Source organism: Mustela lutreola, chromosome 4 (assembly GCF_030435805.1).
Source record: "Mustela lutreola isolate mMusLut2 chromosome 4, mMusLut2.pri, whole genome shotgun sequence".
In the NCBI taxonomy this organism is placed as follows: domain Eukaryota; kingdom Metazoa; phylum Chordata; class Mammalia; order Carnivora; family Mustelidae; genus Mustela; species Mustela lutreola.
This window is the reverse complement of record NC_081293.1, coordinates 122129774-122143865: the sequence shown is the minus strand read 5'-3', so window position 1 is coordinate 122143865 and position 14092 is coordinate 122129774. Positions and strand designations below refer to the sequence as shown.

The 14092-nt window shown below is 33.8% G+C and overlaps 1 protein-coding gene across 5 annotated transcripts in view; it reads left to right on the top strand.

The window, feature by feature from the left end:
• The window catches only part of PCLO (piccolo presynaptic cytomatrix protein), a 409629-nt gene that overhangs the window by 276823 nt on the left and 118714 nt on the right, over nt 1–14092 (top strand). For all 5 annotated transcript variants that reach the window (XM_059170979.1, XM_059170977.1, XM_059170978.1 and 2 more), the window contains exon 9: nt 1267–1357. In XM_059170979.1, coding sequence (XP_059026962.1) covers nt 1267–1357 — 91 coding nt within the window. The remainder of the gene's footprint in view (nt 1–1266; nt 1358–14092) is intronic.

Here is a 14092-nt window from a genome sequence, read left to right as displayed (position 1 = left end):
TCATTATGCTTATTCTTTCCTGAAGAGAAGAAAAGCTATAGGCCATAATTTAAGCTTGCATTTCTCAATACATATTTTACTTTAAATATGTAGAATTCTAACAGTCTTATGGGTGGATTTACACACTAAAACCACACGAGTATTCAAGAAATCACAAATCAACATCTCTTGGGTTCTAACTTCTATTTAATCTTTTGGTTTAGCACTCTCATACACTTCTTAAACACATTCTGAAATAGGTAATATTGCATGTCTCTTGACTAAACTTTATTTTGTTTGTAATTATTGTCAAGTTTTTCTAACTTATTTCTAAGTTTTTCTAATTTTCTAATAAAATTCTCTTAATGTAGATATGACTAAATATTTCACTATTTTTATCTCCTATTATTTCACAGATCTCATGTAAAAGCAAAGTATCATAAAATGCAAAACACAAGTTTGCATTCACTGACTTATTTTTGTTTCAGAAGTCTCATTTTGCCACGGGGAAACAGAGATAATGCAATCTCTAGTAGTCTCATATTCAAGTCTCAATAATGAGAATTTGGATCACAGGCTTACAATAGCTTTCAGGGTTGGTTCTTCTACCCAAAGGAATGTCAACAGTAAATGAGAAATAACTCCAGCTAGTAACACAGCTTTGAATAAAAGGGAGGCCTCAGAAAGAATTAGAATGAACAAAGGCTTTCTTTATGTAGAACTAGTCTCAGCATCCAATGTACATTGACACTTCTGGTAGATACGCATAGCAAAAGCACAGCTCCACAATAAAATCAAAGCAACACAAATATAAAGCAGTCCTATTAGAGTGATAAAGATGTATAGTATGAGGATTTTTTTTTCCTGCCTTTTCTCCTCTAGCATCACTTAATTGCTGGAAATTAGAAATAGCGTTCCATTTCTAGGCTGCTCAGAGCAAGAACAGAGACACACACATTTTCACATACATTGTCTGCCACTGTCGTCTATGTACTACTATAGGTACAGACATTCTTTAGAACCTGTTAAGTGTGCCTATCAATTTCCCAAACACAGAAAATCAGTTTGCAAGAGTAATTAGTTATAAATGTGAAGATCACGAGGACCTCAGAAATCAATAATATTATATAGTGTAAAATGCTTAAATTGTGATGATTTGAGAAGCTGGTAATATTTTTTGTTTATTGATTGAATCAATACACTTTAAAAAAGCAAATGTAAATCTGTATGCTGCATTTAAAGTGTCTTTGAACATTGATTGTTCACCTTATGATATGTGTATCTTAGATTATGCAGATGAACGGGAAGACTGTGCACTATATCTTTCCTCATGCGAGGATAAAAATAACAAGAGACTCGAAGGATCACACAGTTTCAGGTAAAGGAAGTCAAATAATATACTTTTTATTTTATTGTCAGATTGGGATATATATTGAATTTCACTTTAGATGACTTATCAAATTTTAGAAAATACTACTTCTATATCAAAAATTGTGTTTTGGAGAATTTCAAAAAATAATTAGACTATACTTTTGAAAATAAAAGACTTTAAGGGCATAGTCATTAATATGACAGATTACTAAGTGGTACACTTTTAGGTCATTTTTTCTTTAATTGCACTTTTAATACATACATGGCATTATAATACTCCATAATTATTGTTCTGAACAATATAGCCGCTGGTTTTAGAACTATAAAACCTCCTCACACAGGAAGTAGAGATCTCTGATTCTTCTAAGGAATAAACCGCCCTATAACCTTGTCAATTTGAATATTATCAATTATGCTGAGTTTTTGTCTGTTTCCTTGTTTGTGTTCTTATGTGAACCAAGGCATCTGACAGGTTTCTAAAGCTTTTTATTTTGAAAAAATGTTAGATACCCAGAAAATTCTGGATTCCCCAGTCGGTTCTTCTGCCCATCCTTGACTCAGTTTCCCTAGTGTTAACATCTATCTAATAACAATAAGATGATCAAAACAGGGAAGTGAACGTTAATGAATATGGTACTATTAAAACATCTGTAAGCCTTGGGGTGCCTCTCAATCAGTAGAGCATGCAACTCCTGACCTCAGGGTTGTAGGTTCAAGCCCCAGGTTGGGTGTAGAGATTACTTAAAAGTAAAACCTTTAAAATACACACATGCACATCTACAAGCCTTATCTAGAGTTTTAGTTTCCCCAATTACCCACGAAATTCTTTTCTTTTTTCCTGGTCCAGGATCCAATCCAGATCTCATATTGCATTTAGTTGTCAACCCTCCTTGTGTCTGGTGTGATAGTTTCACAATCTTTGTGTTTCATGATCTTGATGCTTTTGAAAGATAATGGAATGTTTATGTTATAAATTTAAATTTTTTGTTTAGAACTTTGAGACACAATATAAATTCTGTCAACGTTAATGACTTTTTGAGTAGTACCTGTATTTTTATTCAAGTATATTCCTTGTGTTTTAGACACTGTACACCAACAGAAAATATTCATAAATATACATGTCATATATGTGTGTATATACATGTGTATATATATACATATATATGAACATATGTAGGTGAGTTATCTATCATGGTATATATTATGCTGGAGGGTTTTTTTTTCCTTCAAGGACTGATATAACAAAGGACAAAAATAGATATGTTTTCAGTTTACTTGTTCTTGTTCTTTGCATATTTTAGACCTGGAGCATGAAGATGTGGAACAGGTTTTGCTTTGAGCAATTTTCCTCTCTTTATTTTTATAGAGAATGAATCGATTAGGAGTCTAATGTTGTTTTCCTTTTAAGATTGGGTAATTTTTCTCCTACCAAAGACAGATAATTTAAACTTCCATAGTTTTATTGCATGCACACTGTATTTTAAGCACTGATGAAAATTCCAGGGGTGAATCTTAAAATCCATGGGCTCCATGAGTTGGAATAAGTACAATGGAATAACTCTATGGAATAATTACTTCTGCAAACTGTTCCAGTTCCCTCCAGCTCATAAAGCAAAACAACGTAGTACTTTCCAGCAATGCCATTTTTTTTAGGACAAACAACAGAAATCTTACTAAATCATCAGAACTCTTTATCAATGTATCTATCTTTTAACTGTATTATTGATTTTATACTGTGTTAGTCCTCCTCTTCTTACTTTTCTTTTGCAACTCATTATTTTAACTTGTTTTCTTTTATTAGGAAAAAAGTTTTAAAATATAAGAAAGACAGAAATAAGAGCTTTTGATATCTCATTATAAATATTTTAGCCTGAAAACTAAATTCAGTTTCCTCTGTATATAGATTTTACAAAATGAGAAACAAGAATCATTGTTTTGAGCAATATGTTTACCAGCATGCCCCTTTTTCTTTTGATATTTACCTAATACAAAAATAAAAATATTTTCCCTCATTATATTCCCCTGCATCATTTAATACTGAATATATTTTCCATGTATCCTTGGGTAGCATGATCGCATAGTAAATTAAATGTTTTGAAACAATTCATGCTGTTTTCAAATAAGTCTTCAGTACCTCAAAGGGATTTAAATACATGTATATGCAAAGCTAGAGCGAGAAATGACTTCTTTGGCAGTGTTTCGAAGGTCTAAGCTAATGGCAGACAAAGCCTGGCACAGAGCCTTTGTGTTCCTGACTGATCACTCTGTTGTTTGCTGCTTAACCAAAAGCTTTATTTCTCTAACTGAACATTTGGTGACATTAGAGATTTACAGTTGTTTTTTGGCTATGATTACCAGTTTGATGTTAATGTTTTAATAAAAATTAAGGATTTTTTTAGAGATACATACTAAAATATTTACAGATGAAACAATATCTTATCTGCAATTACTTTCAAAATTAGTTGTATGGAGAATGGTGAAGGAATAGATGAAAAAAACTGAATATGATTTGGTAATGGTTGGAGTTGGATGGTTGACCACACTGGGTTTTATTATAGACTTGCATTACTTTTTAATATGTATGACACTTTCCATAATAAAAAAAATTAAGTTGTTTGTTTTTCATATTTAGAGAAAATGAGCAGTGGACTGTAGCTTCATCAGTAGTGAAAAAGTTATCTAACCAAAAATTTAAATGCCTTTATAAACAGGATGAGGATGTAAGCAAGGAAAGAGTGAAGAATAAAATGTAGCATATCTGCCCTCACTAAGAGAAGGTCTAGATGGTCATTAGTGCATTTTAATTTTGGTTATATAAACCCACTGGAAATAGAAAAGCTGTTTATCTTTTATGATAGTTTAATAAGCCATTCCGGGGGTACGTGGGTGTCTCAGTTGGTTAAGTGTCTGCCTTCCATTCAGGTCATGATCCGAGGGTACTGCATCAGGCTCTGCATTGGCATTGGGCATTGGTATCTGAGACTCCCTATTCAGTGAGGAGTCTGCTTCTCCCTCTCTGCCCTTACCCCACTTTTGTTCTCTCTCTTGCTCTCAAATAAATTAAAAAAAAACATCTCTTCTAAAAAATTAAAATAAACCATCCTAACAGGATATAGCATTAAAATATTTTATAAGAATTATGTGAAACAGGTATACCTCACAAAAAAAGAAAAAATATTTTTATTCTTTGGAATCAGAAAAAATTTCAAAATAGAAGACTGGAATAGAAATGTGTGTTGTTTTTTAAATCGTTTCTCCTGTGCGTTTCCCAGAGTTTGGGCAGGGGATCCTCACGGTTTCCAAAATTCTTTCAGGGGGTCCACAAAGTCAAAAATATTTTCATAGTAAAATGGTAAGATAGCATTTGCCTTTTGCAACCTCATTTTCTTGTGAATATGCCCAGGAGAGTTCTTTGGAGGTTGCATGATGTGTGCCGTCACAACACATGGTACACAGAACAGATATGGGCATTTATTTTTGTTTATTTATTATTTTATTTTTTCAGTGTTCCAAAATTCATTGTTTATGTACTACACCCAGTGCGCCATGCAATACGTGCCCTCCTTAATACCTACCACCAGGCTCACCCATTCCCCCAACCCCTTTCCCCTCCAAATCCTCAGATATGAACATTTAGCTGTATTCCATTTAGCTCAGTATTTTTTTTAATTTAATTTTATTTTTTCAGTGTTCCAAGATTCATTGTTTATGCGCCACACCAGTGCTCCATGCAATCTGTGCCCTCCTTAATACCCACCACCAGGCTCACCCATCCTCCCACCCCCTCCCTTCCAAATCCCTCAGATATGAGCATTTAGCTATATTCCATTTAGCTCAATATTAAGTGGAGTTGCAATAATGTAAAACAACACCACCCATTCTTAAAGTATTTTATTTTTAAAATATAGTCATTTTTATTAAAAATATAATTATTATCCCACCCCCTTCTCCCAAACCCCCTCCCCCCAGAGATAAAAATATATGTTTATAAAAAATAAAAAAATAAAAAATAAAAAAAAAGTAAATGGAAAAATATATATATATAATTATTATAGAATGATTTTATTTTAAATTCATGAGTAAATGCTTTAAATTCTCAGTTTTAATTTATGATACAGAAAATAAATAGGCTTGTAATCCATATGAACAAAAGCTCTTTGAGGTCCTTGGAAATATTAAAGAGTATAAATGGCTCATTAAAACCAAAATGTTTAAGAACTATTACTCTAAGGATATGTGTAGACAATGTTAAGAAAATATAAACTTTTTTCTTCCTACAAAAAGCTTTACAGCATAAAATGTATTTTGAAGCTGTTTTTATAACTCATATTGGATAAATTTTTAATTTTTATTTGTTAATATTTATTTATTGAACACCCTGATGCGATTTACATTGTGTTGATTGCTAGGATAATAGAATGAGCACACACGTAGCCTTGCCTACAGCTTGCTCGTAATTCAGTAGTAAAATCTGAAATGTGAGTAATTATTACAATAGAATTTTAGGAATAATTAAGATAAAGCCAAACATTATTGTTCATACCTATACATGTATATGAATAATTGTGTACCCACATTTATTTATGCACTACTATTTCCTATTTTTGTGATGTTCACAGAGAGAAATACATGAATACACTCTTCTTTTAAATGATCTATGATTTTTAGAAAATAGATCTTTTGACTATTAACTGAAAACTTCAAAGATAGACTTATAGGTGCTGATCAACAACTGTATAATGATTTTGAACGCCTTTATTCAACCAATCACAAGGCGGCAAAGTGGAGAGAATACTTGTGAATTTTAGCAGAAAGACCTGAGTTGGAGTTCAACTCTATTGCATATTTAAATTTTGAGAATAAATTTGCTTATCTGTACAATAAGACTGGCTCTATGTATCTCACATAATTGCAAATGAACTTAGCACAAAAGCTTATACTTACTATACCCTCAACGAATGTTATTTCCTCTTTTCTTGGAGAGAAATTAACAGGAAAAAAAAAAGAGCAAAATGTAATGTTCAAGAAATGAGTCTGTTTCTTTTTTATTTCAAACCATCTTATGGCTCCAGAAACACAGCTGTTTCAAACAAGCCAAAGAAATTCTTCTGATTTCAAAAAAGATACTTGCTTATGTATAGTTCCATAACAGGCTGGCTACATCTGCAAGGCTAGAAAGACTAATTAGCAAGTGTAATAGGAAAGAACACTAAATATGTTTAGGTTCAAAAGACAGCAGAGTCTTCAGTGGAATTACTGGCTCATTTTCATTCTTCATTAGTCTACCATCTTTATGAGCTTTTAGAAATAGGAGACAAATGTAACAGATCTCATTGGCTCTGAGTTGGTAGCAATACCATATATGGATGGCTCTTTGTTTATTATTTAAACCACTTTAATAAGGTATAATTTACATATCATAAATGTACACATTGCAAGTGTGTACAAATAAATTACTTCTAGTAAATATGTGGAGTTGTGTGACCATCACCATAATCTTCTGTTAGAACATTTCAGTCATTACAACAGGTTCCCTTAAGTCTGCTAGCAATACCCACCTTCAATGCTCCTCTCCCAGCCACAGGTGAGAGATTTACTTTCAGTCTCTTAAGTTTGCTTTTTCTGAGCACTTCATATAAATTGAATCATTCAGTATGCAGTTTTGTAGTCTAGCTCTTTCACTTACCAACATTTTTGAACTTTTCTCTTCTATGTACCAGTAGATTGCTCTTTTTATTGCTAAGTAGTCTACATTTTTTTATCATTGAATTTTCCCAGTTTTTAAATATATTTTTTAAAGATTTTATTTATTTATTTATTTATTTATTTATTTGACAGAGAGAGAGAGACAGAGAGCACAAGCAGACAGAGAGGCAGGCAGAGACAGAGAGAGAAGCAGGCTCCCCACCGAGCAAGGAGCCCGATGTGGGACTCTATCCCAGGATCCTGGGATCGTGACCCGAGCTGAAGGCAGCAGCTTAACTGACAGAGCCACCCAGGCACCCCTCAGTTTTTAAATATCTACATACAAGTTTGAATTTGGATGTATGATTTTTTTTTAGTAGTTTCCTTGAAGTGGAATTTTAGGGTTCTATGGTAAGTTTCTTTTTAACTATTTAGGAAACTGACAAATAGTTTTCCAAAATGAGTGTACCATATTACATTCTTACCAGCAATGTCTGAGAGTTCCACTTTCTCCATGTCATAGCCACACATGGTAATGGCTATCTTTTGGAGTGGTTGTGGATGAAAACTCAATTGTTTTAACGTGTATTTTCCTAATGACTTATGGTAATGAGCACATTTTCAGGTGGCTATATGCAATACATATATATGTCTTCTATGGTGAAATGTCTGTTCAAATACTTTGGCCATTATTTGGGTTGTTTGTCTTCTTACTGAGTTGTAAGAATTCTTCATATATTTTGGATATAATTCCTTTTTAAGGTATATGACCCAAATATATTTTCTTCTAGTCTGTGTCTTGTGTTTTTATTTTCTTAAGTTTATTTTAAAGGAAAAGTTTTACATTTTAATGAAATTCATTTTATCAGTGCTATATACAATGTAATTTCTCATTGTTAGTATGCCATTATATATGATACAATTTCTCATTGTAAGTTTCTCAAATTATTTTTAAGGATAAATTAAGTATAAATCTATAGATATAGGGGTCCCTGGGAGGCTCAGTTGGTTAAATGGCCACTCTTGATCAGGTAATGATCTCAGGGTACTGGCATCAAGTCCCGTGTTGGGCTCTGTGCTCAGCGGGGAGTCTGCTTGAACATTCTCTCTCTCCCTCTCCCTCTACCTTTCCTCTCCTCCACATGTATTTTCTCTCTCTCCTTCTCTCACTCTCTTAAATAAATAAATCTTTAAAAAAAAAAAACTTTAGACATAAAATGCAGGTCAGGTTGACTCTCTTCTAAAACTCACAGTTTCTGCCCTGTAAATTTTAATGAAAGCTTGCATTCATTTCCTCAGTAACAAAGGAAGTGTTTATTATCCAGGCCAGTCCACATCAACATCATCAATTCTCCTGACATCTGTCAGGATACATTTGCTTGCACATTTCTTTTTTTTATTTTATTTTATTTATTTATTTGACAGAGATCACAAGTAGGCAGTGAGGCAAGCAGAGAAAGATGGGGAAGCAGACTCCCTGCTGAGCAGGGAGCCCTATGTGGGGCTCAATCCCAGGACCCTGGGATCATGACCTGGGCTGAAAGCAGAAGCTTTAACCCATTGAGCTCCCCAAGCGCCCTTGCTTGAACGTTTCTGTTCCTGCTAAGGAAGTGCTTTACTTCTAACTGGAGGTCAGCACGTTATTCTATGCACTCTTCATGAAATTAAAGGAATTATTAATGTTTTATTCCATGAGAAAAAGATGAAGACATTCAAGATACTTAGCCTAGAGAAAAGAGGGCAAATGGTAATGTTAATGTGAAATTTAAGGGTATAAATCAAAAATGTATGTGAATTGATCACAGATAAAAGGGCAAATAAGAAATGAGATTGAATTAAAGGAGTAAGGATTTATATTGCTCTCCTAGAATATTTTCTTAACAATTAGAGTAATGAGCAAAAGTATATAGAAAGAACAAGGATGTAGGAGTCATGAAAAAAAAAAAAAAGCTTGAATCTTAACTTCTTTACATCCTGGACAACATGGGCAAGTTTCTAAATTTTCCTAGCCTGAGCTTCTTTGTCACAGATGATATAGGGAACATCTAACATAAGAAGTTGTAGAAATAATTTTTTAATATGAAAGAAGTGAAGACACATAGAAAAAACTCTTGCAGTGTAACTTACTATTTGCCTCCATCCCTGAAGAGTTTGAGAAAAATCAAATAATATATTAAATATAAAAAAGTGGCACAAGGTACAGAAATCAAACAGAATTCATCAGTTCAAAGTCATTTTTTTTAACACATTTGACAGTTAAAAGTTCAACAAATCTTATGTAATAGAAAATTGGATGAAAATAAAGAAAAGCACCTCTCTTTCTGCTTATAACACAATCTCAGTGGAATGTTTTTTAATATTCATAGCTGGTCACCTAGCAACCTCTAGCACTTCTTGTCTTTTCAGGTAGTAGTTAGAATCTTTTAAACAGAGTAATGAAAATAACCATGATAACTATATTAGATAACTCTTTAGTGCAAAGTATCTCCTGATATATATTAGATTATAGAAGCTGTTGAACTTTGTTGAATACTTTCTCCACCAATAGCAAATTGATTCTTGATGAGAACAAGTTTAGACTGTAGTGCAAAAATAATCTGGACACCTGGATTTTATTTTTATGTCTAAAGTGACTGAGCAAATTCAGTAATTCTCTGAACTAATCAGTTTCTCAACTCTTCCCAAAACTTGTAATTATGACCATTATTATGCTACCAGGCTTGTGCGTCCTTTTTCTCTATAGATTTGCCTACGAAGCTATAAGTGTTAATCCAGTTACGTATTCATTTAACAGATACAGATGCAGTTCATATTTGTAATTCAAATGCAAAAACACAAAAAGGATTAAAACCATAATACTAAAAAAGTAACAATTTCTTCTTTGACATGATGGTTAACGATATAAGATGGCATAAACATTTACGCATCAGTAGAGAAATAGAAATTATATTAGACAAAACTCATATCAAGTGATCAATGTAATCAATCCCAGCTACTGATTAGGTGGTACGGTATGATTTGTGGCTGGCCAAGCCAGAAGCATTTCCTCTCCTCTATCTTGACCAAGAATTGCTAGTTCCCAACACATTGCTTCTGTCTTGATGGTTTCTTCCTTTAGTGGCCTAATTGCAGTACCTCCCATCACTCTCCTCTCTGCCAGTGAACAGGGGCAGGAAGGGCTGGATGTGCTGCCCTCAAACCCATCCCCTCTGATTCCAAACCAGATACACTGGTGCTAACCAGAGAGGAGATGCCTTGCTCGTCACTTATTTGGAGCAAGAGTGTGGGCTTCTCTCTACCTTTGCCATATTATTAGGTGTTGCCTTGAGCCCTTAACTTCTTAAAGCCTCATTTGTCTCATGTATAAACCCGGGGTGGGGAGGGTGTGTTTTGGTTTTTTCTTCTTTTAACATCCAAAGAGATAATGTAATTTTTAAGGCATTTTCTAAGAATAGAATACAATGCAATACAATTATATTATTTTACCACTCATATCATTTATGCATTAGCCCCATGGGAAGAAATTGGTATTTTATTATTTATCCATTCAGTATTCATTCAGTTATGTATTGAGTGTTGCCTAGATGCCATATGCTTGCTACATCTGTGATACCAGAATCCCAGCGTCGCAGAACTGATACACAGAGCTCTTCCTCTGTTTTTGCTGAACAAAAGGTGATTTTTTTCCATGGCCTATCTTTCTTTTCATTCCTGCCCTCTGTCACTGCTCAGTCACTGTGGTAATTGCTATGAACACAAATGTTCCACAAGTTCTGCTACCAAGGTAATGTCCATACATATTGTGTGCCCAGAACACTCAGGATACAACTTGTGTCTTTGTATTAATTTTCTACTGAATTGTAACAAATTACCACAAATGTAATGGCTTAAAACAGCACTCATTTAATATCTCACAGTTTTCTTGGGTCAAGAATCCAGGCACAGCTTCTCTGGGATCACAATGTCATGATCTAACAGTGCTGTGGGCTACATGTTGGCTGAGCTGTGTTCTGTTCTGGAGTTTGGGAATATCCTTCCAAGCTCCCATGTTTATTGGCAAAACTCATTTCCTGCCATTATGGAACTAAGGCTTCCCTGTTTTATCTCTGGCTGTCAGCCCGGCGACTCTCAGCATCTGAGTACTTCTCTGCATCTTACCCTGTGGTTCTTTCTCCTAACCTCTCACACATGGCAGGGTACTTCTTCAGGGCCAGCAGAAAACTCTCATCTTAGTTGGCTAAGATAATATATTTATAGTTGTGACTATCACATTACCTTTGTCACATCCTATTGGTTAGAACTAAGTCATAGGATCCTCCTGCCCTCAAAGGGAGGGGATTTTTCTGGATGTGATTCATCGGGAGTCACGATAGATTCTCTGCAACAATCTTCTTTTAGCTCCAGAAGTCCAAAAGGAATTATTATTGCTAAGTTTTGAGTTACAGTAGTATTTTTCTTCCTACTAATCTTTTATTAAAAAAGACTGGCACCTATTTTGGAAAGCTTATCATAACATTACAGTAATATAAGTTGAAACTGTTCTATTTCCACTGACAATATAGGGTTACGTGAATGTCTTGCAATATAATTTTCTTTTATATACATAATAAATGACCCCACTCCCAGACCTGGGTTGTCACCATGTGATCAATATCTAAACAAGTAAGTAGTAAGGTCCTCTCCAGAGGCATGCCTGCATGGCTCAGTTGGTTAAACTTCTGCCTTCAGCTCAGGTCATGCCCAGGGATCCTGGGATCGAACCCTGTGTCGGGCTACCTGCTCAGGAAGAAGCCTGGTTCTCCCTCTCACTGCCCCCGGCTCATGACCTCTCCCACTCTCTCTCTTTCTCAAATAAATAAAAATCTGAAAAAAAGAAGTCACGTCTATAAATTGACCCTACCTTCTAATTTTGTAATATCAATTTCATATCAAAAATTATGTACCCCTGGGGATAAAAATATATGTTTATAAAAAATAAAAAAATTTATTAAAATTAAAAAAAAAATAATAAAAAAAAAATTATTTCATCTTGGACCCTAAGTACTGCTAAATGAATTAAGTTTATCTTTAATTTCCTTTTATAGGCATATCATGCAACCACCCCAGATTTGGTCTTTCTGATTATGGTTTTGCATTTACCTTAAATAACCGAAAAAAAGAAATAAATCCACGTGTTATTGAATGAATGAAGCACGATTTTTTTAATATGGCAGTCTGAGAAATTTTCTTGGTGGGAATTATTTCTGAAGTATCTCAGGAGGAAGAAATCCTGTGCACCTCTAATAAAATTGTTTTACCAATATACGAAATATCTTTTATTTGAAAGGTGTTATTCAACAAAGCCAGAATGCCAGTGTCTTTTGCTATTTACTTGTGACTTTGTTACATCTATCTATATATAATGTTTAAATACATATGTTTATGGGTATATTTTATCATACCCATATACATATGTGAAGTGAAGATATGTATGGCATTATTCCTAGAAAGTGTATTGTAAGCCCCAAGGAGTGATTGTGGGAACAAGTGAAACATACGCAGCGTTCCTGTTCTCCGGCTCTTGAGTGCAATGGCCTGGTAGGAACAGGATCACATCATCTCCTCTAGAAGGGTGTAGATAAGGAGCTATGAAACAAAGTAACCTTCAGCTCCCCTTCCTGCCTCAGGTGATTGCTAGCACCGATATCCTGTTCCTCCCTTATTCCATCACTCCCTCCTTGCGTGCCTGTGCATAGGGAATGGTACAGGCCTGCTTTCTGGCTTCAAGATAATTGCCTTCTCTTTGTATTCCCTCCTCATGCTTTGATATATCTGTACTTGCTTTGCCGATGAAAAACAAAATAAAAGCTATGTGCAGTATTCAGCTGTTGCTACTCTTCCTTGTAGAGGCAGCCCTGCACAACCTCTCAGATTGATGACTCAGAGCATTATTTCAGTGCACAATGACAGATGTGTGTGTGTGTGTGTATGTATGTATGTGTATATATATGTATATATATATATATATATACATACAGTTTTATATACATATGTATATAGGGAAGGAATGTGTGTGTGTGTATGTATATATGTGTATCTTCCTTATTTCCCATACCAATGGCCATTTCAGTCATATGGCAGTCCAACTTGGGCGCATCTCTTCTGGTATGGTGTGAGTAAGATTAGCCTTTTATACATGCTTTGTGTAGCATTTTTTTCATAGTCACATTACATTAGAAAAGAAGAATTTGCACTTTGGTTCTTGGAAATGTGACAAAAAATGTTCTCTTTGAATCCTTCATATATGTAAAGCACATGTATTTAAAATTAAATATGTATTTAATTTTAAATACATATTTAAAAGAATGCTACAGAACAATTCCACTGGATCAGAAAAAGCTAATGGGAATGGTTGAGTATGTAATTTCTATGCTGAGGTTTAGAAACAGATTAGATTTGGTATTAAGGTAGTGTTTCCATTTCCATTTTGATGCTGCTGGAAACAGTCAAGTAGGGATTGCTATAAGGTAATTGATATGTGTTATTATATTTGTAGGAATGTTTTTCTCATAAAAAGCAAAAATTAGTAAAATAAAAATAGTGAAGTAAAGAAATATTCTTTGGGTCTTTATTTTCAAGTATTGATGAATTAATGTAGCATTTAAGAAGAACACAAAGGAGAAATTACTATGTTTTTTTTTAATATAAGTTGGTATATTTTCCTAAATATTTATATAAATAATTTATAACCTAGAAATTAGTAGGTGAAAGAATATAAAAATAAGCTTTCACTGTTTCACTCGTGAGTATAATTAATGTGTAAACTATAAAAATAGATTTAATTGAACTATCCTTTGGGGAATGTTCCATTATCTTTAGTACTTCATTAGCATTAATATTTATATAATCTTTCTTCTTCAGTTCAACTAATGACATGACTAAATTGTAATATATCATTATCCTGTGATAACTTTATTGTGAATAATAAACTCCATTGATTTAAGGACTACTGTTCATAAGATAGTGTATGCACTGATAAAAATTTGCATTTCCTGATGCTTAGATGTAGCATGTGATA